The sequence below is a fragment of the Gossypium arboreum genome, chromosome 9 (assembly GCF_025698485.1).
Source record: "Gossypium arboreum isolate Shixiya-1 chromosome 9, ASM2569848v2, whole genome shotgun sequence".
In the NCBI taxonomy this organism is placed as follows: domain Eukaryota; kingdom Viridiplantae; phylum Streptophyta; class Magnoliopsida; order Malvales; family Malvaceae; genus Gossypium; species Gossypium arboreum.
Window position 1 is genome coordinate 75,283,256 of NC_069078.1, and position 25,511 is coordinate 75,308,766.

Here is a 25,511-nt window from a genome sequence, read left to right on the forward strand (position 1 = left end):
GCATACTTTTCATACGTAATCATGCTTTCGGAGTTATCAGGACACAAATCGTACATATTTTTCACATACCTTATTTGTATCACATACAAATACATATCAACAGATGTCACATTTCAAGTCTTATTTAAGCCAAACGGGCCTCACAGAAGGCCTAATTACAAATTTCAAAGTCAAATGGTCTAGGTGAAAATTTCCAAAAAATGGGTCTTATGGTCCACACAACCCAATTGACTTAGCCTATGTAACACACACGGTCGTGTGACGTCAACAGTGAGTTTTTTGGCTTTCTACCATTTGTTGTTTTTACAAATTAGAGTCACACACATGATCAGTTTTTTATGCTGATTCAACATTCACAATTCTAAAAGCTAAAATCATTGTTCAGAACAGACTAATTAGCACGATTTTACCAAATTTGACTCACTAATATGACATAATCATCCTCAAACGAACCTAATTACTAAAAACCAACCCCTACCATAGTGAATAATTACTTACCCTTGCACCACCACCAGTTCCAAATCATAATTAAACCATTGGAGAATTGTTGCACACTTCACGTTATTCTTCTATCAAAAACCAAAACAATAAGTACTCACATGCCTTTCTTGAAACAGAAAAGAGAAACAATGACACCATTAACAAAAGAATATGAAATCACTTAAATAAAATAGGAAAAGGAAATAGTAAAGAACTAAAGTTATCACTTGCAACAGAAGAAAAAGTAATAAAGAAACAAAAATAAACTTCACTTTGCACACACATGATTCAAACACAGTACCTCTAAGTAAGCTAAGACCTTACCACTGAACCAACAAGGTCATTCTTACTAACAAATTGGACAAAAATAGTTTATAAATCAGATGTTTAAATACAAGGGTTAGCAAAAATAACAAAAATTCAAGGGAAAGGATTCGAACACAATACCTCATACACTCAATCAGAACATTTAACCACTACACTAAATCAAATTACTTGTCAAAATTTTCACAATCTTAACTCAAAAACAGGACTTGACCACTCTTGGTCTAACTAACCCGATTTATACTAACCCAATTTTTAGGACATGACAAAGTATCATTATGCTCAAAATTATTAATGTCACTAATTGAAGTATAAACCACATTCACTTTAGGTTCAAAAACAACTTTGACCTTATTAGTCAATTTATTAAATTCCTTAACTGCGACATCTAAGCTTCTACCTTACGGATAATAAGTTTTTACATAGTACATTATCAGTATAAGTTGTGTGGTACCGAATCTATGTATGATTTGTTTAATAGTTTGATGGTACTCATATCTTTATAAGTATCCGCCAAATGTGAATGTATCTGTCCGTGATAATGTTTGTGAACAACTGTTTTGAGATAAGTGCAAGTATTAGGATATATATGGTCTGTGTGAAACGGATTCTAAAAGTATGTTCTACTGAGAAGTACATATGTGACAAAGAGAATTTAGAAAAATCTGAAAGAATCTTCAATTAGTCAGATAAGAAAGAATTGATATATTAAGAGTATGATATGGCGTGTATGTGTGTATCAAAACTATAGTGTTATCTACCCGATATAAGTGGTTCATAAGGTTGGTTGGCACATAGATGTTAATCAAAGAATGTAAAATATCCGTCAAAGTTCAATGAAATAAAGATCACTAAGTACTTTTGTACTTATAAGGTTTGTTATTTGTTTTCAGGTATTTGGGTTAAGGTTACGCTATTATCACGAGCCGTAGTTCAAAACTCGTGACCATCACACTAAATGCATTCAATAAAGGTATATTGTGTATATGAGGATCATTTGGCCCGCAAGAACTGTCCAATTTGGTAAGCTATTGGAGAAGCCTGTCAAATTGAAGCCTGGTTGGCTCGATAATGAAGATTTAGCAACTTAGGCTATTTTGGTAACTAATCTTAAAATATTGATAGAGGCATATATTGTAAATATTATATTAGATTTGATAAGGCGTATCTTGTAAATCTCTAAAATCAATATATATAGTTAATCTCATCTATCGATGTAAATGTATCTTGACCATCAATTTTGGGGGAGCTCAACTATAAATAGAAAGCCTCTTCCTCATTTGTATTCACTCTATTTATTGTTTCATTATTCTTTGTGAATAAAATAATATTGAGAGCATTTATTCAAACACCTTGTGTACGTTCTTTTGTTGCTTCTTTTAGCATAAATCATTTCCGCTATGCAAATTGGTGCCTCGGAGGACTTCTAAAGGAATCCTCACTTGAGTAAAGGCTGATTTAGGCAAGTTTGGACAAACGAATCGCTTAGGGCCGCACGAATCGCGAGACGAAAGATCTAGTCTCGTGAAAAATGGTATCTGAACTATTGGTTCGAAGACACCATTGGGATGTCGAAAGAAGAGTTCAAACAAATGTGGACCAAAAAGTCTTTGAGGGAGACGCTGTCAACAGTAGAGGATCATGTGGGTAAACTTGAGGGATCCATGGAGGATGTAAAGGAGTCACTCGATTGGGTCAAGGATCGCATAAACAACTGGAAGAAGCAGTCCAGAGACTATGTAAAGATGTCTCTTGATTCCACCATGGATAAGGTAAACGTGTTGTTTAATTCACACAAGGATAAGCTATCGGAGAGGAATGATGCTCTCGAGGCCATAGTGATGGTTTTGAAGGAGGAAATAATAGCCACAACGATGGCTTTGAGCACAAGAATAGAGAAGCTCGAGGTAAAGCTGGCCTTGTGTCGAGTAGTCGTTAGGGAAGGAGTGTCAAATGCAGCACTTAGTTACGAGGATGTTCCAAAGCGAAAAGAGTTTGTAGGGACAAAGTTTGCATGCGATGTGGATAATTTCTTGTGGAGGATGGAAAACTACTTCTGTGTCAAAGGCATCTGGATGATGCGGTTAAGGTAAACACTGTTTTAATGTTTCTTATTGATATTGTGCTTTTATGGTGGTGAGGCAGAACCACAGATAAAAAGTAAGGTGAGATTAGGACGTGACAAAAGTTCCTATGTGAGTTGAATGGATAGTTTTACCCAGAATTTATTGATGAAGAAGCTCGGGCAAAGTTGCAAGGGATAACGCAATGGGGCACAGTGGGGGAGTATGTTCGAAGTTCCAAGAACTAATGCTTCAAGTTTCAAAGGTGACCGAGAAAGAAGCATTGCTTGCTTTTCAAAATGAATTGAAGCCATGGGTCAAATAAAAGATAAAACAAAGAGGTGTCCAAAAGCTGTCGAAAGCCATGACGGTAGCGGAGTCCATGGTCAAGCTTGGTCTAGGGAAAGACAAGCTTGGGTCTTCCAAGTCCAAGGAAAGGGGCGTATGTAAAAAGGATCACAAGAAAGATGTTGTTGATGGCAATGGCAACGACGACAATAATACTAATGAGAAACCACGAGTTGAAAAGAAGAAACCCAACAAGAAAAGGGACAAGTTGAAATGCTTTCTCTGCGATGGTCTACACATGTTGAAGAAATGTCCAAAAAAATTCGTGCTTAAAGAGAAGGCGGAAGGTAAGGCCTTGGCACTTGGTTCAAGCGCAAGGGATGTTGAAGCCAATGAGGCCGAAAGTGAGAAGAAGCCAGTGGAGTACTTCTTATGTCACAGTCCAAATAAGTTGTGGAAGTTTTCGAAAAAGTCTGTCATCGAAAGGGGCGATGGACCAGACAATGAGCCCAAAAAGCTTGGTTCGAACAAGGGAAAAGTCGAAGCTAAGAGGGCAAAGAGTTGCAAAAAGAAGTAAGTAAAGTGCTTCTTGTGCCGTGGTTGACATAAGTTGCGAAACTGCCCAAAATAAGTCGTAGTCAAAGGAAAGACAACGTCTGAGCTTGGTGAGTCATCGGAGGGGCTTCCACCCAAGGAAGAGGTGAGTTTTTCATCGAACTTAGGGGAAAAAGTTACGATGAAAATAGTGAAGCTGGGACCATTGAGGCTTAATTTGAGTGAAGCGTCAGAGTTGGCCGAGTCATCGACAAGGGTTCCACCTATAGGAGAGGTGGGTGGTGCATCAGACTTCAAGGAAAAAGAAGTGATACAAGTTGGAAAGTTGACCAGAGTAAATACAACGAGTAGGACAGTTCGAGTTAAGAAGCGAAGTAAGCCAAGGCAAAAGTCCTGAAAAAAGGGAAAACTTAAGGCGTCGAGACAAGACCGAGGCAAATCAAGTCAGTGTCATTTGAAAGTCGCAACGAGAGCGTTGCGAGAATGGGTAAGGGAGAATGTCATGGGTAGCAGTTCAAAGCCCGTGACCATTGCACCAAATCCATCTAATGGAGGTCTACTGTGTAGATAGGGATCATTTGGCCTGCAAGAACTGGCCTAATTCGGTAAGCTGTTGGAGAAGCTGTCAGATTGAAGCCTGGTTGACCCTGGTTGACCCGATAAGGAAAATTTGTCAACTTAAGCTATTTTGGTAACTAATCTTAAAATATTGATAGAATCATATCTTGTAAAGATTAGATTAGATTTGATAAAGCATATCTTGTAAATACCTAAAATCAAGGGATATAGTTAATCCTGTTCGTCGATGTAAATGTATCTTGACCGTCTGTTTTGGGGGAGCTCAATTATAAATAGAAAGCCTGCCCCTCATTTGTACTCTCTCCATTTATTGTTTCATTATTCTTTGTGAATAAGAGAACATTGAGAACATTTACTCAAACATCTTGTTTACGTTCTTTCTGTTGTTCTTTTGTTGCTTCTTTTGGCATAAATCGCTTCTGCTATACAAATTAGTGCCTTGGAGGACTTCTAAAGGAATCCTCATTTCAGTAAAGGCTGACTTAAACAAGTTTGGATGAACAGATCGCCTAGGGCAGCATGGATCGCGAGACGAAAGATCTAGCCCCGTGACACTAGGAAGGACGATGTCCGGAGTACGCCAAGGTGGCGACGAAGTGGAGTATTATGAATTCAGTGGAAATCGGCATAGTTAAGCTTAAGCCCTATGCGTCTAATTTAAAATAAACTTCTATATTGTAATGATTTGTATCAAGAATGATGTAATAAATTATTTTAAATACCCCATTTGTTTTTAGATGTTAAGATTTTCACTTAAATTAATAAATAAGATATTTAAAGCAATTAGAAATTGTAATCTATTTTGTTAAATTATTAAGTATTGTGAGTAGTAATACCTAAAATTCGGACCCGACGATTCGGGTCAGGTTGAGGGCATTACAACAAGCGTTTATACAATAAAATGAGTATGACAATGAAAAGGTTTGTATTTTTTCTCAATAAACTTTGTAAGCTTGTTTCTTGTCATCATTTGGGGGTACTTGGGAGCATTTATTTTGCACATTAAAGGTAATATCAATACTTGGAGGCTAGTATTGAGACATCTAGAACATGTCTTAAGACTTAATGAACAAGTCTTGATACCTTACTCCCTTGAATGAGACTTTGACTACTAACTTTTCGATCTCAAGACTTGGATGCCAGGTCTCAAGACCAGGCTCATTTAAATAGAAGTTTAGCCATTGACTTGCAACTCTCGAGACTTACAGTCCTAGGTATCGAGACTTAGCATGGAAACTATTTGAATAAGCTTGGAAACACTCTTTAAAGGTTTTGTGAGTACTCAAAAACTTTTGTAATTTGTCTAAGGTATTCAGAGACATGTTTTTGAGTTTTGTGACACTTAAAAATAATTCAATCGTGGTCAAATTAATTTTTGCAAATTTGATCAAGGGGATTTTAATAATTATTTTGTTATATAAAAACATTTGAAAATTAAAGCTAACAACAGAGTTAACAAGTATTTACCTAAATAACTTTTCAAACTATCCATCATTTAAGGATGAAATAGTTCAGTGAAACTCTTAGATAACTTGTATTAAAAAAAAAGTTAATGATCAAGCAAAATCTCACTACAAAACGCTTAGTAGAATAACTACTAAAAATGTCTTGAAAAAAAAAATAAACAAAACTCCAAAACAACAAGAATGGAATCACTCCAAAATCTCACGAAATTGCACGATGGCAAATAAGAAGAGAAGTTGTTTGTTTGCTTAATATGAAAACAATAAGGGAAGTGTTAAATTGCAACAGCAACTACGACTTGACATTTTGAAAAACTATGCAAACAAAACTAAATAATACCAATGATTTGTTTATGTAATTGGAGCCTAACTCAATAAGTAATTTCACTACCTTTGTTCACAAATACAACAAGTGATTCACACTCAATCATTTCCTCAGTACAAAGATCTCACATTTGTAGCTAAAGACTAGAACACTCCCCTCTAAATCCTTCCCCTGATAACTTGAGCAATAAACACTCAACAATGTTTACAATTCAGCTTTGCACTTTTTCACAAAAATAATTCTTCAGTGAACGAATTAAAATGCTCTTAATAAACTCTCATACAAAACCTAGACAAGCCTCAAATCATATATTTATTTTGACTTTTTAACATAGAATTTAGGTGAATACAAAGTAACTCCCTACAAATAGTTATTACATCATAAACATTTAAAGCACAATCAATCAAAGAAATGTTCTCCAAAATTAGCAATACTATACTCGAATCCAATCTAATATTCAAAAGTCAATGATTGGTTTTTATAGATAGACCATAACATATTCAATATAACAACAAATTAACAGGTCCAAAGATTTTCTTCATTAAATTGTCAAACCAAATAAGACAACTAATAAATTGCCTCAATGACAGTCTACAATGAACATTACCGAGTGCTACTCAACTTCATTCTCCACATCTTGCCTTAACACTTTTCATTGAAGTGATTGAAGTGGGAGGCAAACATACCTATTTATAGACAATTTACATCTAAATTAAAAATATGCTCTTAATATTTATCTAGTAAAAATCTAATTATAACCATTGCTAACCAATAGAAAACTTGAAGCATCCAAAGTAATACATTCTCACCCATAAGAATTAAGAAATAATGTATACAATACAATAAAAATACTTAATTCCTAAATTACTACTATATAGCTGGCCATGGAGAAGTCTTATTCTGATCATCCTTTGGTTGTATTTCATTAGAACTCCTATGTGACCAATTACCATATGAACTCTTGAGCTGTGAAATTTGCATCTTTTATGGGACCCTTGAGCTTTCCAATTTTCATAAGCTGCTACACTCCTACTGGGTCTTCCTGTGTTCATATCAATCAAGGAAATTTGACAGGCAGCTTAATCGTAACCAAAAAAAAAAAAAAACATAGTCGACATGGAACACTGACAATTATCAAGAAGTACGTCTGTCATTATTTCCATCAAAACCACCCGTTAGTCTAACAAGCTGCAATATATGTTCTGTTTCCAGAGTTTCTTCTGTTCAAGCAAAGCATATCACTCAAAATAAACGCTTCACATCAACACATTTTGTAACCAAAAATGAAAAAAAAAAAAAACACATTAATGAATAAATTAAGGCCACTTGCATCATTTGAATCAGGTTCCTCCGTTGAGATTTTGGGCAGACATGAGGCTCTTTGTCAACCAAATTGCTGTTTCTCTAGATGAGGCAACTTCATCCCCAAACGGTCGTAGAATACCAGCAAGCTCATCTATTTTGTCTTGCTTAAGAAGCCGGGCACATAGCTCAAGCAGAGATTCCAATGCATCAGCTCTCTTCTGACTTGGATTCTCCCACGCACTCTTAATTTCATCACTACTCAACGCTGTTAGTCTACTCAGCAGTGACACATCACTTGCTGTCAACTGAACTGGTCGGCCACCATCTTTCTCTGTTAGAATGGAGCAAGTGTTCGTCTCTGATGTTGCTCCTACTTCATCTTTACACGGAGGTGCAGCATTGCCTTCCGATGACAAGTAACTCGTGTCAGCTCCTTCTGTTTTTGCATTAGGACTACTGGTTTTATTTGAAGAGCATCTTTGCTCTACATCAGTCTCATAAACAGTTGATGAACTTCCATCATCCAGGAACCCATTTTTATCATCATAGCTTATGCTGGAAATTGTCAATTTACTGGAATCCTCTGATCTACCAAGAACCGGCAGATCCAGAACATCTTTTGCTGCTTCAAGAACCTGCATGTCACAAAGTGTCTCCGCATCTTTTTTACTTACAGTCATCATATCAGCTTCTGGTAGTTTTCGACTGGGCTCAGAAGTGGGCTCTTCTTGGTCATCACGATGAGAATCAAATGCCATCTCTGAAGTTGACACCACATGAGCATCCTTTTGAGGAATGCTGTTAGACTCAGCCTGTTTGTCGACATTGCTAACACTTACTTCAGAATCAGTGGACATTTCTTTGGAATCACTAATAGAGTTCAACATTTCAACAGCACAGCTAGTAGGATCTACCCTCTTAGTGACAAGGTTGTCTTCCATACTAGCTGTGGATGCTGGCTGCTCGCAACTAGAACTGCTTAAGAGCACATCAGCCATTCTCCGAAATGTATGTGTATTTTCTTGTCCATATGATACCCCCACATCTTTAACCTCCCTATCTTTTCCAATGCCATGTTTTCTGGACAATGATTTTTTAGGTGTCTTCTCCTTTGGACTGTTCGTGGGCTTGATAGGAAGATAGACAGAAGATAGGTTTCTGCAGCGAAGGAGATGCGGCTGCAAGTGGGGGTGCCTCAAGAGTTCAGCAGCCTAAAATATCACAATGCTCAGATCATTATCAATATTAGCGATTAAAATGAGAAAGCTAAAAACAGGATGAATTGCACTCACATTTGGTCTGTGTTCCGGGTTCTTCCTTAGCATACTCTTGATTATTTGTTTCCTGAAACATGTAGTCATTTAAGAGTTTACAAAAAGAAATGAAATAACATTGTCGATGTTAAGTAAATACATACGAGAACAATTAAGTGGATTAGACTGGTCACCAAGAAACAGATGATATTTATAATGAGTTGGAAAAAGTTGCTTACAGTGAGGAAGAATACAAAATTGGGAGAGGAGAAATGGAGGATCTGTTGATCTTGTTAATGAGTCCGGCCATATCCTGTAGAGTTTGTGACTTTAGTTAAAGATAGAATTTATGGCAAAGAAGATTAAGGATAACTTGATAGTAGTTAAACGATACTAAGGCAATGTCAAATTGCTCATGTTAAAAAAAACTCACAGGAGCTCGAAATGCTGGGTGATGTGCAGCAATCTCAAACATACAGCAACCTGGAATAATAAGTTTATATCAATACTAGTTAAAAGGATAGCGTGCATCTCAGAATTATGCTTTGAACTTCTTACCAAGTGACCATATATCAGATTTATATCCATAAGGTATATCTGCCAGCAGCTCTGGACACATATAGTTGGGTGTGCCAACAACCTATTGAGAATATGCAAAGTGTAGAAAAGAATTCGAGTAAATCCCTTAAAAACTGGTTTTGACAAATTCCATAACCAGAAGTAATTAACAAGAAAATGTTTTTATTCCAACCAAAGATACATTAGAAGAACTTGCAGAGAAAAGCCTGTTGCATTGAAGGAATTCTAAGACAGTCCGAGTTTTTTTCTTAATAAAATAAAAGATAAGACCAACAACATACCGAGGAAGCTAGGTCTTCCGTGTTAAGTAATTTCGCAAGTCCAAAGTCACCTGTACAGTCCATATAAGACATACATATCTTAGACGACATCAAAAAGGGAGACAAACCTGACAAAGAACAGGGGTTCTTTTACAATAATCCTTTTCCCTTCATACCAAGCCGGATGTCATTGTCCTTTGTAAGGAATATATTTGAACACTGAGATCAAAGTACAAGTTAGAACATAGCATCCTCATTTAAGAGCTTTTCTCCACAAAAGTGACAAAGATAGAAGCAGTACTTTCAGATCCCTATGAAGAACACGGTTCGAGTGTAGGTAGTCCACGGCTAACAGTAATTGAGTCATCCATTTGCAGATTTTCTAGGGAGCCAAAAGAGAACAGCAAGAGGGTAAATATCATCTTTAGCATGTGCATATAAGTAGTTCAATTGCGAAAATATTGCATTACCTCCTCGGGGAAGTGCATACCTCGGGCCTTCTTAATAAGCTCAGCCCTAATACCAACAAAAATTGTAAGTGCCCCAATTACTCATTCATGCATCCTAAGAATCAGAAAGCATCTACTATCTTCTTTTATCGAGAAATCACTATTTTACATTGTAATCCAATTCAAGCTAATGACTAGTAATGCATACAATATAGCTCACCATAAAGTCCCACTCATTAACTTTATTGGTGAGAAATTTATTCTTTTCATCCTCGACTGTTTGCATTGAAATTATAAAAATGTGGATGATAAGAATATGTTGTTTTTCTTTATAACTTCTAACCAATCAGGCAAGATAAATTATGTTACTTTCATATATAATCTGACCATAAAATCCTATAAATTAACTTTAGCTACGTGAAATTATGGAAGGTTTTCTACTCATATCAGAACTTTTCTAAAACAATCTATAAGTGTAAAAATTCCCCAGAATGTGCTTAAGACAATTAACGAACTTGAGTATTTCATTGTAATCAGAATAAAAAGATCAACAACTTTTTTTGTGGTAACTTACATGTCCCCTCCTTCACAGTAGCTAGTTACAATGCAAATGCTGTTTCCCTTCAAAGCATGAAGTAACAAATTACTGAAGAGTCAGTCATGGTCTTAACAACCTAAATTCATAATATTGCACAGCAGCTCGAATGTAAATCCAAAATAGTGGCATAACCCTTTCACCTTATCAACCCAAGCATCTTTGTACTCAACAATATACGGATTATTTAGTTTTGCAATCAATTCCATCTGCAATACAACAAAAGCACATATGAGACACATTCTCAAACATGCATTGACTATAGATGAATTATCATGTATTCTTGGTTTGAGATATGAAGATTTTGGTAGGTATCAAAGAAAAAACTATCTAGACAACTTTTATATCTTATTTGCCATCAATTATATATATATGATATTACCGTAGAAGACACTCAATGAAATAGCACAAATGCATAGCAGCCTATGTTATCTGAACTCGCGGTGAATGTTGGATAAGGCTATGTGCCCAACACGGGTATACTCATTTTTTTAATAGCTTTTTCATCTATTTGGAGAATCATACCTCATACTCAACTAAATATCTGTCGATCGAAAATTAGTACTTTAGGAAAAATAAGTAGTCCAGGTAACATAAATAGTATAATGTACAACCTTTCAAACTGTTTCCAAGTATTTAGTTTTCAAGTGTGATGTAAGCAGGTCTGGCTATGTATGCGAGCATTATTTTTTACCAGAAATGCCAAAAATATTACATCTAACACTAGAATATGCAAAATATATCTATATAGTTTTAGTAAAAAAAAGAATAGCCTGCAGTAAAAATAAATAAAAATCACAGCTTCCAGATAGGCAATGAAGGATGGAAAATGGCAAAAAAGGCAAAAGCAGCCCTGGGGGTAGAAAAAGATGTGAAACCTAGCAGCCATCATAAATAAAAGGTTTGATTATTGAAGAAAACATAGACATCCTAATTGACTATGCAATTTTCACAAGTCACAATTCAAATGTAAATTTATTAAAGCAAGCACCAGGAAATGGAATTTTGGTTATAGGAAAGTGACCTCTTGGTAAGCTGTACGTTTGAACTTCTCTGTTTGTTTGGCCAGGCGAATCTTCTTCAACACATACCTAACATAATAGAAAAAATTAAAGAAAATCATACAAAGTTATAGGCTAAAGTCAATAATTGCTAAAGGACCAAGAACCGTGCCGACAGCTACCACACTAATGAATTCAAGGCCACATGTTGAGAATAGAGTCTTTGTTGCTTAACCAATCACAGAAATTCATTACTAATATAACAAAACATTAACAATCACATGAAATTTATAGCTTTTGATTATATCAGAGTTTATGGAGAGGGAAGAGAATAAGAAGAACATACTTACTTCTTTTTCTCAAGTTTATGAAGAACAAGATAAGCAGCTCCGAAAGCTCCTCTTCCAATCTGTTCTATAAGTTCATAGTCCATTTTGGACTTGCCATCACCATTATCACTCTCCATGGAGACCTTGAAAACACCAAACATAAAGATTCAATCTATTATTCATCAACAAAAATAAAAACCCATTTCAGGAATCTCAGCCAAAACAAGTTCATAAGAAAGAAACCCCCTCCCCCAAGTTCCAAAATAAGAAACCCCCTCCCCCAAGTTCCAAAATTTGATGCAAACGCAAAGAAGGGAGAGGAAGGAATATTTGAAGAAAAAAGACAAAAATTGAGGGTGTGAGAAGTTAAATACAGAGCCAAATTATTGAAAAAGCTTAAACCTTTGATGATTATTGAAGCTCTCTGAAAAAATGTGATGATCTTATAGGTAAAAGAGAAACATAGAAAGTTAAGTAAAGCTAAATTTGACAATGATGATATTACAGTGGAAAATTAGGGGAAAGAGAAAAAGATAGAAGTGGATGGACAAACTTAAGTAAAAGCAACATCCAACAGTTACAAGATAATTAAAAGAAATTAATAGTTGATGACTAACATACCAAATTAATTAATATAAGTGGGGAAGAAAAGCCTAAAGAGATGGAAGGACAATGAACCCCCCCCCCTCCCCCAAAAAAAAAAGAGTGGAAGGACAAAGTCAAGCAGCTAATACAGGTAACCAAATAATACTTGTAATAACATAATTGGAAAGTTAATTAATTAGAAGTAAACCAAAACAAAAGAACATAGAAAATGAATAATAAGTTGAAATAGACAGGGTGAGGTGCAGGAAAGACCAAAGTAAAAAAAGCAAAGCCTTTGCTTGCATTTGCAGATTCATGGGAGATCACTTACATATACATACAATAATAAAGCCAGAAGAATGTATCCTAGCTTGTAGTTGTGATGTCACTATCTTTAGAAAAAATATATAAACTCCCCCATTCAAAAAAAAAAAAAAAGAAGCAAAATCCTATTTAGAATTTTTGAATATGCCGTGGGGTTTTTTTGGGTTTTTGTGTATGTGTGACATGCACCACTTGATTTTTGGTTTGTTTGGTTGGCTTTAGGTACATTGATGGATTAGCTTAAACTTTCTTTTAAAAATGCTTTTAAAAAGATTTTCATAATGTGCACCTTTAACAATATGAAATATTAGTCACTAATGGGGTGTAATCATTTTGTTTATGAATCTTTTGATGGTAGCATAATAAAAAAAAATTAAAAGCCAAAAAAGTTTGGGTGCCAATGGATTCATCAATCTAGTAAAAGCTTCTCCTTGTTTGGAGCTTACAGAGCAGTTATTTTGTTGCTTTCATTTAAGAGACAGCACACACCCAAATAAACAAATGCCTATGCTTAACTTAGCTTTTCTGTAGAAACAGTAAGGTATCTTGTCCTGGTAAAAATATATGCTTGAAAGTTCCAATAGAATAATAAACATTTGATCAAATGAGATCAAACACTATACTGTCCAGAGATCCAAATTGAGCACCAAATGCAAAATTTGGGATTAGGACCCTAAATTTGAGATGCATGAAAGGACTCTAAAGTGGTCACTTAATCCACTCCTGGAAACCTACAAAATCTTTGGGGAAAGAGGAGACAAAATGACCCATCTCTCTGCTACTTCCAATGAAGCATATTTGCCATTCTAAGCTAAGCACTTTCCCAAGCACCCTATGCTATCATTCAGAAAACTTTTTTCTTACTATATGCATCAATCAACATTGCCATAAGCCCCATTCCATGCTCCTTTAAACCAAGTTTGGACCAATTTTGAAGCCCTTTTTCAAAACCTATTCAACTTGGGCAGCAGGCAGATCATGGTGCCCATGTCTGGACGCAATATTCTAACAATTTGTTGTATTTTAAGATTAACAGAATGAAACCATGGTAAGCAAAATTGAAGGTGATATAAACATATCCTTTCCGTTTGATAAGCTCAAGCTGCATCATCCCGCAAAAAGACATTTCCTAACCACTTGCTTTCTTCAAATTGCTACTTATTAAGCATTACCACCCAACCAGTCATTGGACATGATGATGTTGATGTTGATGGTAGGGAATAGGCTTTTTGGATAGCAGTTAGGTTACTTAACAACTGAGCTGTGTTTTTATAGTCTAAGCAGGCATAATATTTATGATTGCTTCCAAAATATTTCATCAAAAAGTGGATAATTCAAGACAAAAAGAAAAATCTAAAACAGTTTCATGTTTCAAGTAATTAGAACAATGGCAACTTTAGATGCTTTAATTTTTACATAATAAAAAAAAAAGAATCCTAGAAAAGAATCTAGGTAAGACCCAATGTCATGGTTTTGATTTCTTGTGAGCCTTTGGGGTTTCAACTATCCTCTCTAACAGTGGGTTTCAGAATCCGCATTACCACTGACGAAAACATGGAATAAAACCGTCTTTCCTCCTCACTTCTGCACTGATATATATATGCTACGTAAGTAACTCGCCATCAACCTAAAACTGAATCTCCAGATCAAAAAATGACAGTGATGAATTTTAACTGTTCAACATTCAGGAAAAATATTTGTCATCATCTGTTAGCAATTCTAGTCTTGCACTCACCATCATTAATTTAATAACAATTTCATGTAATTATGCATCAAATTTCAATTTCGATTCAATGAAGGACGTAAAACTTCAATGCAAATTAATATATATATATATATATATATGTTCACTTATTTCAATTTTGAGTTGAGTAAAGATAATGATAAGATTATGTAATCACTTAAAAACAATGTCAGCAGGTAATGCGAATTTAATTAAATTTAAATTGCTAAATTGGTCCTATTTAGATTCGTCCTTTTAAGTTTTTTCACCAAAAAATCCCAAAAGCATATGATATTAATTTTTAATAAAAATATAAAAAAATTCTTCTTAATATAACTTATTTTGTAAATAAAAATTATAAAATATTTTAATTATTTCTCAATTAAGTTGGAATCCAATTAATCGATGAGAACAACTCAATCAAATATATTCAATAAATAGAATAGATAATACTTTTATAGAAAATAGGTACACAAACTATACCGATTTTTCTACTCTCAAGTATTTAAAGTTATTTATTTATTTATTAAAAACAATACCTAAATTATCATTTTTTCTTATTTTATTTAAAAAGTATGAGGCATCCCATGTGTGTCAAGTTTTTATTAATCAGTATTGTGATTTGGGTAAAATGAAATATTTCAATTTTGTTTAAGCAGTATTCTTGAAAAAATCAATTTAAACATAAAAAAGAAGGTATATATTTAGATTAAATAGGAAATGTACAAACTATATATAATAAAATAAAACTTACATAATTAGTACTGTAGAAGATTGGGTTTTATCTCGTGACAGTTTACCCTTTTTTTTTCTCATTTTGTAGGAAGTTCTAATTGTCTCTTAACCCTTATATTTTTCAACTTTTAAAATTTAGTCTCTTTATTTTTAATTTCAAGAATTTAGTTTCTCGATAGAAATTAAAATTCAATTGATAACATTGTTAAATGGGATTTGAATATACATTATCAATTGAACTTTGTTTCTAAATAAAATATTTGAATATTAAATACCATAGACCAATTGATTCTTAATTTTAGTTAGTCAAATAAAGAGATTGAATTACTAAAATTTTAAGAGTGCAGAGATCGGGGACATAATTAACCAAAAAGCGAGAGAAAGAAAAATGTTTTAAAAGAGAATTTTGGATATTCGTGGTTTTTTTTCTAAAATGCTATATATTTATTATAAATTTATATAAAAAGTATTTTTTATTGTTAATTAATATTACATAATATTTTTTTTTCTAAAATGCTATATATTCGCGGGGAATTAACACTAGTGAGATATAATGTGAAGAAAAGTGAAAAAAGAGACTTAAACGAAAAATAGGCCCAACAACTATCTGCCATCTGGGCTAAGATAGGCCCAACAGACGAAGTAATCTTAAAAACTCCATTACGTCTCTTGCTTCCTAAACCTATAAGCATTAGCCACGTAACATACTGTGAATGGTAGAAGCTTAAATATAAGCTTTCCCAAGTGCAATGAATCAAGCTTTATCGAGTCTGTGGAAACCGCTCCTTTCGCAGCGGAAAAGTAGTCGTCTTTTAAATAACAGGAAAAAGAAAAACGGTAATTTTTTTAAATCCCAAAAAAATAAATCACACCATCCAAAATTTTCTCTTTTCTCTTCTCTTCTCGGTTTACATTAATCTCTTCGGTTTAGGTAATTGTCTCTGCGTTTTGCTTCTTACGGTTTTTGTCTCTTTTGATGATATATTAATTTTTTCATACTTTTTTGGTTGAAATTAGATATGAAGAAAGGGGATATTTTTTTCTTAATTAAGTATTCTATTAAATTTGAATTTTATATGTGTACTTAATTTGCATGAGACAGGAACTGCTGGGGTTCGATTTTGTCATCAAGATCGGCCAAATTAAAATTTCAGGTAAGAGCTAAGGGGGGTTTTCTTGAGAAAGGATTTTCTCCCTATTCTTTCTCTCTGTCTCTATTTTGAAATTAATTTCTTCGATTATTTTCTTCCTATTTTGTTAGTATAGGTTTCTTAACTTTCATTTAGTCTGTAATTTGATTTGTGCTATGAAAGTCTTTTTGGGTGTTTAGGGTCTTTGTTAAACACTATGAAGGCATTATTTTTCTTTTGTTTAAAAAATTTTAAGGATGATTCTGAATTTTGGGTGCTGCTGCTTTTGGCTTGTTAAGAAGTTTTAGTGTGAATTAAGATTAATCCAGTGTCGTTGGGCATGTGGGTTGTGGAGTCAATAGGAGGCCTGTGTACCAAGCAACACCACCATCTTATCATGCTAAACTGATGTACTTAAGGATGGTGGTGATATTAGATATATGTACCTGTTATTTGTATTGGCCGATGTTGACAAGTGCCAAGGTGAAATCTAGATGCTAGAAACCCGATATCACCCTAAGTGTAAGGTGGAATAAAAGTGCTCACCTCATCCAAGGAATATATAAGAAAATTTTTTGTATTATATCTAATAATCTGGACTTCAATAAAGTTAGTTTAATAAGTTCTCAAGATTGCTTTTAAGGAAAAATACTTTGGTTATGAAGGAGTCCAAATCACTGGTAGAGGTCCTGCCAGTTTTTATCTTTTATTTGTTTGGGCCTCCTTCGTTTTGGGTTATTGATAGTATGGTAGTTTCTTTAGGCGATCGGAGAAGATGGAGTCTCATGATGAAACTGGGTGCCAAGCTCCAGAAGGTCCCATCCTGTGCGTCAACAACTGTGGCTTCTTTGGAAGTGCGGCTACCATGAATATGTGCTCCAAGTGTCACAAGGCAATGATTCTGAAGCACGAACAGGTGCAACTTGCAGCAGCATCCATTGGAAGCATTGTTAATGGCTGCTCTAGTGGTAGCAGTAAGGAACCAGCTGTGGCTGCTACTTTGGATGTACAACCTGTAAATATTGAGTCAAAGATTGTGTCAGCAGAGCCATCCATTGATCCTTCTGGAACAACCGTCAGTGAGTTGGAGACAAAAAAGGGTCCTAATAGGTGCTCAACATGCCATAAGCGCGTTGGTTTGACAGGATTTAACTGCAGGTGTGGAAACCTCTTCTGTGCGGCTCATCGTTACTCAGACAAACACGAGTGCACTTTCGATTACCAGGCTGCTGCTCGTAGTGCTATTTCTAAAGCCAACCCTGTTGTTAGAGCTGAGAAACTGGATAAAATCTAAGAGTCCTGGATGAAGGTGAAGATTTGTGTAGTCAAATATGATGATTCTCCCTCTATTCCTTGTGTATTGGGCCCATTGTAGTGAAGGTTTATAAGTTGGGTGCTTGTCTCCCCATGATAGGGAAGACATGGTTGCAGTGTAAGTCTTATATTCCATGTCAATCGGTTGGCATTACAATGGCTCATGTTTGTAAGACTTTGTATGTTCTGGTTTGATGGACAACGATACGATTGAACACCATGGTAATGCTTCTTTGTGGTATACACATTTCTTTATACTAGTAGCTCGGCTATATCATGTGAAGTGTGTTTTGTTACTTAAGTCTCCTTTTCTAAACTTTACTTTGAAAATGCTTTCCATTTTAGATTTTTTTTTTTTAATTTGCCAAACATTTCATTTTCTTTTTACCTTCATAAGTTAATAAGGTACCGAAATGAATTAGTCCAATCACTAATATCATGTTGATCTATGTTTGATAGAAAACTGAGGGATTGAATTGCAAAAAGAAAGAAAATATTAAAAGGAGCTATTTAAATGAGGTCGTATAGTGAATTTTAATATTCACTAACTATATTTCTTTTTTATCAATATTCACAATATCCTCCCTCCCTCCCACCCCGCAGCCCCTCGTGATCAAGGGTTTTGCTTGAGCAAATTTAGACTCATGTTGCTTCTCTATGGATAGTGTGCTCTAGATCTCGAGAATTGATGTGAGTGGCTGATTTTGGTGGTTCGTTCAAGGTTCGCTGCTTTGGGTTGGTGGTTGGTAGAGAGGTTTCTTTAGTTAGGGGAGCTCTAGAAGGGCCTCTTGGTTTGTTTCGAGCTATTTAGGGCTCCATTGTCTCTTTGGTTGCTGCTGTATAGAAAAAAATAGAAAGGAGTTAATGTTAACTTAGGGTGAGTAAAAGTCGATTTGATTTAAAAAACTCGATAAAAATTTCAAAATTTTGAATTAAATAGTTCAAGTTTTGAGTTAATCAAGTTATTTGGATCAACTCGAATAAAAAATTAAGTTTTTCAGTTTAACTCGAATATGAATTACACAATTCGAGTTAATCCAAAAATCCGAATAAGAAAAGATAAAATTACGCCATTTTGATAAATGTTTACTTTTTCTAAAATTAAAAGCCAAAACCATTAAGTTAAAAGGCAAAACTACGTTGTTTTGACAAATGTTTACTCAGTATGTTAAAAGGCAAAACCATTATATTGTTTATGTAGTTAAATAATTTTATACTTCGTTTACTAGTTAAACAATCAGTTCACGTAAACATAACATTAAGTATAAATAATAGGATTCGTTAAGTCGACTCGACTTGACTCGAAATTTTTTACTCGACTCGATCCGATTCGAAAAAAATTTCAATTTGAGTTCAGTTGCTAAAATAGGATTCGTTAACTCAACTAACTCGAAATTCTTTACTCTATTTAACTTGACTCGATCGAATACTTACCCCTAATGTTAACACCAAGAAGTCAATTTTGAACCACTACCGCCCTCACTAGCCAAACATCATGTTCCATTAGTAAACTGGAATAACATATTTTAATTTTAATCTCAATGTAAATTTTAGTGGATATCAGTCATATTGGTGCGTTTTCATCCGTTTCAATTTGTATCGGTGCATTAATGGTCGTGTAACTAACTATAAATTCGACTAAGGCAAGCGCACCTATCAAATAGTAGTATAGTTCTGGTGAGACCGAAAATATCGTATCCACGAGGACTAAAAGTACTAGTAATTACTATCTTTTTGTTATCTAGCCTAAGAGTTAAAGTGTGTTTTAAACTAAAACTAATTATCTAATTAACTAAGATTACGACAAAGATGAAGTTTGGAAAATACTTTAGGAAAAACCGATGGAAAAGATAATACCCAAGGAAGAATACACCTAGACTTCACTTATTACTTCTAAATTAGACAATTTATTCATTAACTTAATCCGTAGAAATCCCTAATTTATGTTAATATCTCTCTCTCGAGACTAACAACAACTGACTTTAGGTTGATTAATTGAAATCTCTTTCTAATTAAAACCCCTATTGTCGCATGAACTCGATCTATGGATTCCCTTATTAGATTTGACTCTAATTCGGCAGATTTATGTCGTCCTATCTTTAGGATTGCATTCAACTCCGCTTAATTATGGATGATCTACTCTTAAACAGATACTTTTGCTCCACTGAATAAGCACGTCAAAACCTGAATTAATACCCTGGAATATTAAAACAAGAACTTAGAACTCACAATTAAGAATAAGAATAAATCTTTATCATATAATTCAAATAGTAATAAGATTCGTCATAGGGTTCATCTCCCTTAGGTATTTAGGGAGTTTAGTTCATAATAATAATGGAAAACATCTCAAAGTTTGGAAAACAACAAAACATAAAGAAACCCAAAGAACTTCTAGGAAATTGGATGGAAATCTTCAGTCTTAATGTAGATCCTGGCTCCGAGGTGATTCTGATGGCTGTTCTTGAGTATTTTCTGCCTCCAACTCTGTGTGTCCCCTTTAATCCTCTTCTAGGGTGTTTATACAGGTTTTAGAGTGCTTTCCAACCCTCAAAAGTGGCCTTTTCTAAGTAGAACTAGACTTGGGCTCGACAGGGACACTGCCGTGTGCCACGCCCTTGTGCAAGTGCTCAAACCGTGTGTAATTCTAAGTTGGTTTCTAGTCGACACGGCCATGACACACGGGAGTGTGGTCTGCCCGTGTTCCTCACACGGGCATGTGGTTTACCCGTGTGGAAGTGACTAAGCCGTGTGCAACACTGTTTTAAGCCCAATTTGTCCGGTTTTGGCCCGTTTCTCGCTCTTTTTGCTATCCTAATCTCTCCTGAGAATTAAAAACATAAAATTAAAGTATTAGGAGCATCAAATTCACTAAAACCAAGGAAAAATCATTCATAAGTATGCCAAGCATGGGGTAAAAATATGTATAATTTACGATTTATCATGCATACTAACCTGTACTAGTTGGTGCTATTTTAAAATTTATTCAAGATTTTAAATTTTATTTATTTAAAATTTTATAAATAATTATTATTCACATGTCAATTAAGTAAATTGTTCACGTCAACTTTGCGTGTTAGACCTTGTAATGTATATGGTAATATATGATTTGAGATATGTTTTCACGTATACATAATATATGAAAATATTTTAAAAAATATTAATAAATTCGAAACGGTACACTAAAACACATTGATATTGGTTTGTTCCAATGTTAAAACAAAAATAATACATTCAGCGGAATGGTAATCATAACCCTAAGATCTAGTGGCTAACTTCTCTTGTGAGATTGGTGCCCGTTTCTATCGAACCCCTTGTGGTCGCTATAACGACGTAAAAATTTCGCTTTGGTCGCTAGTTGAGGCGATTATTTAAAAATTTAAAAATGGGATTTTGGTTTTAAAGAGAAAAGGAGTCGCCACCGATCTTTTTTTTAGGTGTGATCGGACACCTAATAAACCCTCTTTTTCTTTTGAAAGAAAATTTATTTTTGAACAAAAATGAAGGCCAAATTTGGATCTACGAGAAAATCCATAGAAAAATAAGGTTCGAGAGTCGGTTACGCACGAGGAAGGTATTACCCCCTCGCGACGCCCAAAATTGGTATCTTGTTAAACACGCGTTGTCTTAATCCTCAAAAAATACAAGTTTAATTTAATATTTAATCGCGATCCGATTGGAATACGAGAATTCAAAATTTTTTTTTAGAAGGACGTCTCGTTTTTAACACGAGTCAATGATATCCACCCAACATAGCGATAAAATCAGTGACTTAGTGTTGAAATCGGTACGTTGCTTTATTTGTTGAAATTAAAAACATAGAAAAAATATCATTTGTAATAGGAATTTGTATATGTTAATAATGATGATAATGATAATAATACTAGCAATAATAATAATGAAATACAAAAGCAAATATAATATAATAACAATATTAAAATAAAGTAATTAAAAATAATACTATATAAATATATATATGTACATATATAATAAAATCGTACACTAATATTAATAATAATAATAATAATATGTATTAAAAGGTAAAAGAGTAACAGTAATAATAATTTAAAAATGATAATAGTAATAAAAATAAAATAATAGTGATAATAATGATAAATACAAATAATAATAACAATAAGACAGATAATAAATAATCGAAGGTTTGAAATTATTTAAAAAGATAAAAATAAATTATGAGATATTAATAATAAGAGTAATGATATATAAATAAAATAAGTGTGCTAAAATATAATATATATAAATATATATTAAATTAGTTAACATAAAAATAATAACGTATGTGTAAATACAAAAAGGAAAATATAATAATAATAATAATAATAACAATAATACTATAGTAATAATAAAAAAAGGTATAATAATACATTAGATAGTAAAAAGGTAATAATAATAATAATAATGATAATAGTGATATTAGTAATAATAATAATAATAGAAAATATTAGTACGTTACTAACAATAATATATGTTAATAACAATAATAACATAAAAAATAATAATATGGTAAAAGTTAGTAATAGTATGTTAATAAAAATAATACTAATGAAAATAATACTAACGGTAATAATAATAATAATAATAATAATAATAATAATAATAATAATAATAATAATAATAGAAATAAAATAATAGTAATAATATTAATAATATTAAAAATAAAAAATAAAGAATATTTAATAAAGAAATGAAAATAAATGAAAAAGGACTAAAATTGAACTAAAAACAGAGTTTTGGGGGCAAATTTAAAAAGAAATAAAGGGAAAAGGACTAAATCAAGCACGCAAACAAAGAAGAGGGACTAAATCGGGCAATAAACCCTCCTTCCAAAACGCGTAGTATTGCAAGGGACCTGATTGAAATCCAAGCATAAATTTGGGGCAAAATTAAAAATCCCTAAAAACTTAATTGTGAATTAGCAGAAAAGCGGAAGGGCTAAAAGCGCAATTAGCCCTTTCAATGAAAAAACACTCGGATCCTAAGTGGAGTGGGTCCGGTCTTCGGGTTGGCGCATAAATGACGCCGTTTTGGGGTGTTTTGCAACTGAATGAAACGGCGTCGTTTTGTAGTGTTATAGAAGGCCTTTTTTTTTTGCAAAAGTCTTCATTTTCTCCTTGCTTCAGGAAAAAAAACTCCCTCTCTCTCATTTCTCTCTGGCCAAGGCCAAAATCCGGCGAGAGGACCGCCGTCAACCGTCATCGTCGGCCACCGTACACAGTGGTCGGAAATTCGAAAGGTATATATATATTTTTTATTTTTTATGCTTTTAATATATGTGTATATAGGAGGGAATAGAATCAAAAATAGGAAAGAAAAATAAAATTCACCTTGGGCCTTTCGGTTTTGATTTTTGATGTTTTGGTTTTCCGATTTGAAACTGTTCTCCTGCTTTGGTGTTGCTAGATTCAGTTTTTGCCCTTAAAGAACCAAATGCTTTTGTATTTCAATGGTTGCCGAATGTTACAAATGACTTTGGCTTGGCTTTTTAAAGCCATTTACATGATTTTTTTATTACTTTCTGTCTTTTCTTCCTTTAATTTTGCAGGTGCAAGTAGGCGGTGGTGATGCGACGGGGCGTTGCTGCAGTGGGCAGGTGGTGGCAGAGGGCAGTTGACCAAATGCCATAGGTGCGGCTGAAGCTAGGTTTTTTTTATTTTCTTTAGGATTGGGTTAATTGGGCTAGGGTTTAGGTCTAGTTGGGTTAAGTCTGTTGGGTTTGGGTATTGGGTTTTCATGGATTTAGGGATTTGGGTTTTGGGTATTTGGTTGTAATGGGTTTAGGGATTTGGGGAGGTTGTTTATTGGGCCCCAGGCTAAATTGGGCCTCTACAGCTGCTCCTATTTGCTCATTGTCGTGTAACGAGAATGGAGTAAAGATTTAAAGAAGGGCCAATTTTGCTCGGTCTTGCTAAGTCTCGACTTTCTGGTGCTTCTCTTTCTTAGGTAGCCTCGTTCAGCCCACTGTATCTTGTTGCTTTGATCTGCTTCATGTAACTTCAGAGGTATAGGACTTGTTGCTTTAATCTGCTTGATTCTTCAGGGGTATGAGGTTCATAGCTTCAATCTACTTCACTGCTCCACTGTAACTTCAGGGAGATAAGGTCTAATATCTTCAGTCTGCTCCACTACAACTTCAGGGCTCCGCTACAACTTCATGGAGATCAGACTTGTAATTTCAACCTGCTCCACTGCAACTTCAGGGAGGCCAAATCTATATATTCGATTAGCTCTAATCTTTATTCTTTATTGAAAAACAAACATCGAGAATAGCTCGGCATACAAACTGACGTTCAACTCATCTCTCGGATTATGAGTTAATCTTTGAAAAGAGTAAAAAATTGAAAATACCTCAGTGTGTGACCTAAGGCTCAACTCACCTCTCGTAATATGAGTTGATAGAAATTAAAAATACCTCAGCATGTGACCCGAGGCTCAACTCACCTCTCGTAATATGAGTTGATTTTTTTGAAACATAAACTAAAAATACCTCAGTGCGTGATTTGAGGCTCAACTCACTTCTCGCAATATGAGTTGATTTTTTTGAAACATAAATTGAAAATACCTCAGTGCGTGATTTGAGGCTCAACTCACTTCTTGCAATATGAGATGATTTTTTTGAAACATAAATTGAAAATACCTCAGTGTGTGACTGAGGCTCAACTCACCTCTAGCAATATGAGTTGATTTTTTTGAAAAACAAAAATTAAAAATATCAGGAAACAAAAAAATCATCTGGTGGAACTTCAGGTGTCTTTTTCTTTGATCCAGTATAACTGTCATCAAATCCTCTTGCTCTACTGGAGTACCTGCATATGTTATGCATGATGTTATCATGGTATGCGCATGCTTGTCTTAAATGTCTATATGCCTACATGATTATGCTATATGCCTTGGACTTGTTTGTCATATATCTCTTTTCGTCACGATTCTTGTGATGATCTGCATTCATTGTTTCGATTTTTGACTTTCTCTTCAGGCTTTGTACACGTTCTCCAGCTTTATGAGTAATTTGTATTTCTCAGATACCACTCTTTTGCCCCCTGTTGAACTTTGTCCTTGCATTGAGGCCTCGTACTTATCAAATTCTCATCCGAGTAATGCTTAACCTTTCTTTTTGTTTAGAGTATATCATTCTACTATTTATTATTCAAATAAACCATACAATGAGATGCATGAAAAATGGTCAGGTAGGTACAAAAGAGATACTTCACATTTATTTATTTCGAAGGTAACAAATAAAAAGGTTAACCAAGGATGGTAAAAAGGTGTCATAAAGAGAAGGGGATCGCATACAAATGCTCTAGATATTCAACGCATGATCTCTTCCACGTTATTTAATCAAAAATCTTTTCAAGCATGGCTTCTTACGTAAAAGATTTCGAGCTTTCAGAAGTGCTTCAAATACTATAGCTTTGTCGTTTAACCTATTGTTCCAATCGCCTTGCTTTTTAAGCCCAGGTTCACTTCATTAGGACGCCCTCTCAGGTTTTCATCCTAATCCTTTTTGTTCATCAAGACGCCCTTTTTGGGTTTTCACCTTGATTTATTTTTTTTTAGGCATAATATTTCTTTACAGCATCTGAGTTCACTGGGTTAGGTAACTCTTTCCCATCCATCTCAGTGAGAATCAAAGCTCCACCTGAGAAAGCCTTCTTTACGACATACGGTCCTTCCCAATTTGGTGCCCATTTTCCTTGAAAGTCTATTTGTATTGGGAGAATTTTTCTCAGCACCAGTTCTCCTTCGTGGAATTCTCTTGGCCGTACTTTCTTGTCATGGGCCGCGACCATTCTCTTCTGGTACATCTGTCAATGACAGATTGCCTTCAAACATTTTT

The 25,511-nt window shown here is 34.3% G+C and overlaps 2 protein-coding genes across 10 annotated transcripts; one reads left to right on the top strand and one right to left on the bottom strand.

Moving 5' to 3' along the window:
* Positions 1–7,208: 7,208 nt before the first annotated feature.
* LOC108456955 (serine/threonine-protein kinase Nek6) lies at positions 7,209–12,951 on the bottom strand. 8 transcript variants are annotated; one of them, XM_053018859.1, is made up of 14 exons: positions 12,765–12,951; positions 11,870–11,991; positions 11,543–11,609; positions 10,662–10,727; positions 10,498–10,544; positions 9,945–9,990; positions 9,776–9,856; positions 9,651–9,693; positions 9,496–9,545; positions 9,194–9,275; positions 9,069–9,118; positions 8,875–8,948; positions 8,675–8,726; positions 7,209–8,593 (listed from the first exon to the last, which is right to left on the bottom strand). In XM_053018859.1, the coding sequence occupies exons 2-14, from the start codon at positions 11,983–11,985 to the stop codon at positions 7,418–7,420; spliced, it is 1,950 nt and encodes a 649-aa protein (XP_052874819.1). In that variant the 5' UTR covers positions 11,986–11,991; positions 12,765–12,951; the 3' UTR covers positions 7,209–7,417. The 8 variants fall into 8 exon arrangements, with proteins under 8 accessions (XP_052874819.1, XP_017611216.1, XP_052874820.1 ...); XM_017755727.2 differs by having other exon boundaries at positions 12,707–12,777; XM_053018860.1 differs by lacking the exon at positions 12,765–12,951 and adding an exon at positions 12,470–12,536.
* Positions 12,952–15,924: 2,973 nt separating this feature from the next.
* On the top strand, positions 15,925–17,989 carry LOC108454245 (zinc finger A20 and AN1 domain-containing stress-associated protein 8-like). Of its 2 annotated transcripts, none has more exons than XM_017752636.2 (3): positions 15,925–16,052; positions 16,318–16,369; positions 17,108–17,989. In XM_017752636.2, the coding sequence occupies exon 3, from the start codon at positions 17,121–17,123 to the stop codon at positions 17,637–17,639; it is 519 nt and encodes a 172-aa protein (XP_017608125.1). In that variant the 5' UTR covers positions 15,925–16,052; positions 16,318–16,369; positions 17,108–17,120; the 3' UTR covers positions 17,640–17,989. The 2 variants fall into 2 exon arrangements, with proteins under 2 accessions (XP_017608125.1, XP_017608124.1); XM_017752635.2 differs by having other exon boundaries at positions 15,946–16,146.
* The last annotated feature ends 7,522 nt before the right edge of the window (positions 17,990–25,511 follow it).

Excerpts from the sequence above, each read along its gene's own strand:
- LOC108456955 (XM_017755725.2), bottom strand. The coding sequence starts at position 12,009 with ATGTTTGGTGTTTTCAAGGTCTCCATGGAGAGTGATAATGGTGATGGC. Across the intron at positions 10,545-10,661 it reads AAGATGCTTGGGTTGATAAG|GGAAACAGCATTTGCATTGT; the intron begins GTGAAAGGGTTA and ends CATGCTTTGAAG. Across the intron at positions 8,594-8,674 it reads ACCCGGAACACAGACCAAAT|GCTGCTGAACTCTTGAGGCA; the intron begins GTGAGTGCAATT and ends GTGATATTTTAG.
- LOC108454245 (XM_017752636.2), top strand. The coding sequence starts at position 17,121 with ATGGAGTCTCATGATGAAACTGGGTGCCAAGCTCCAGAAGGTCCCATC.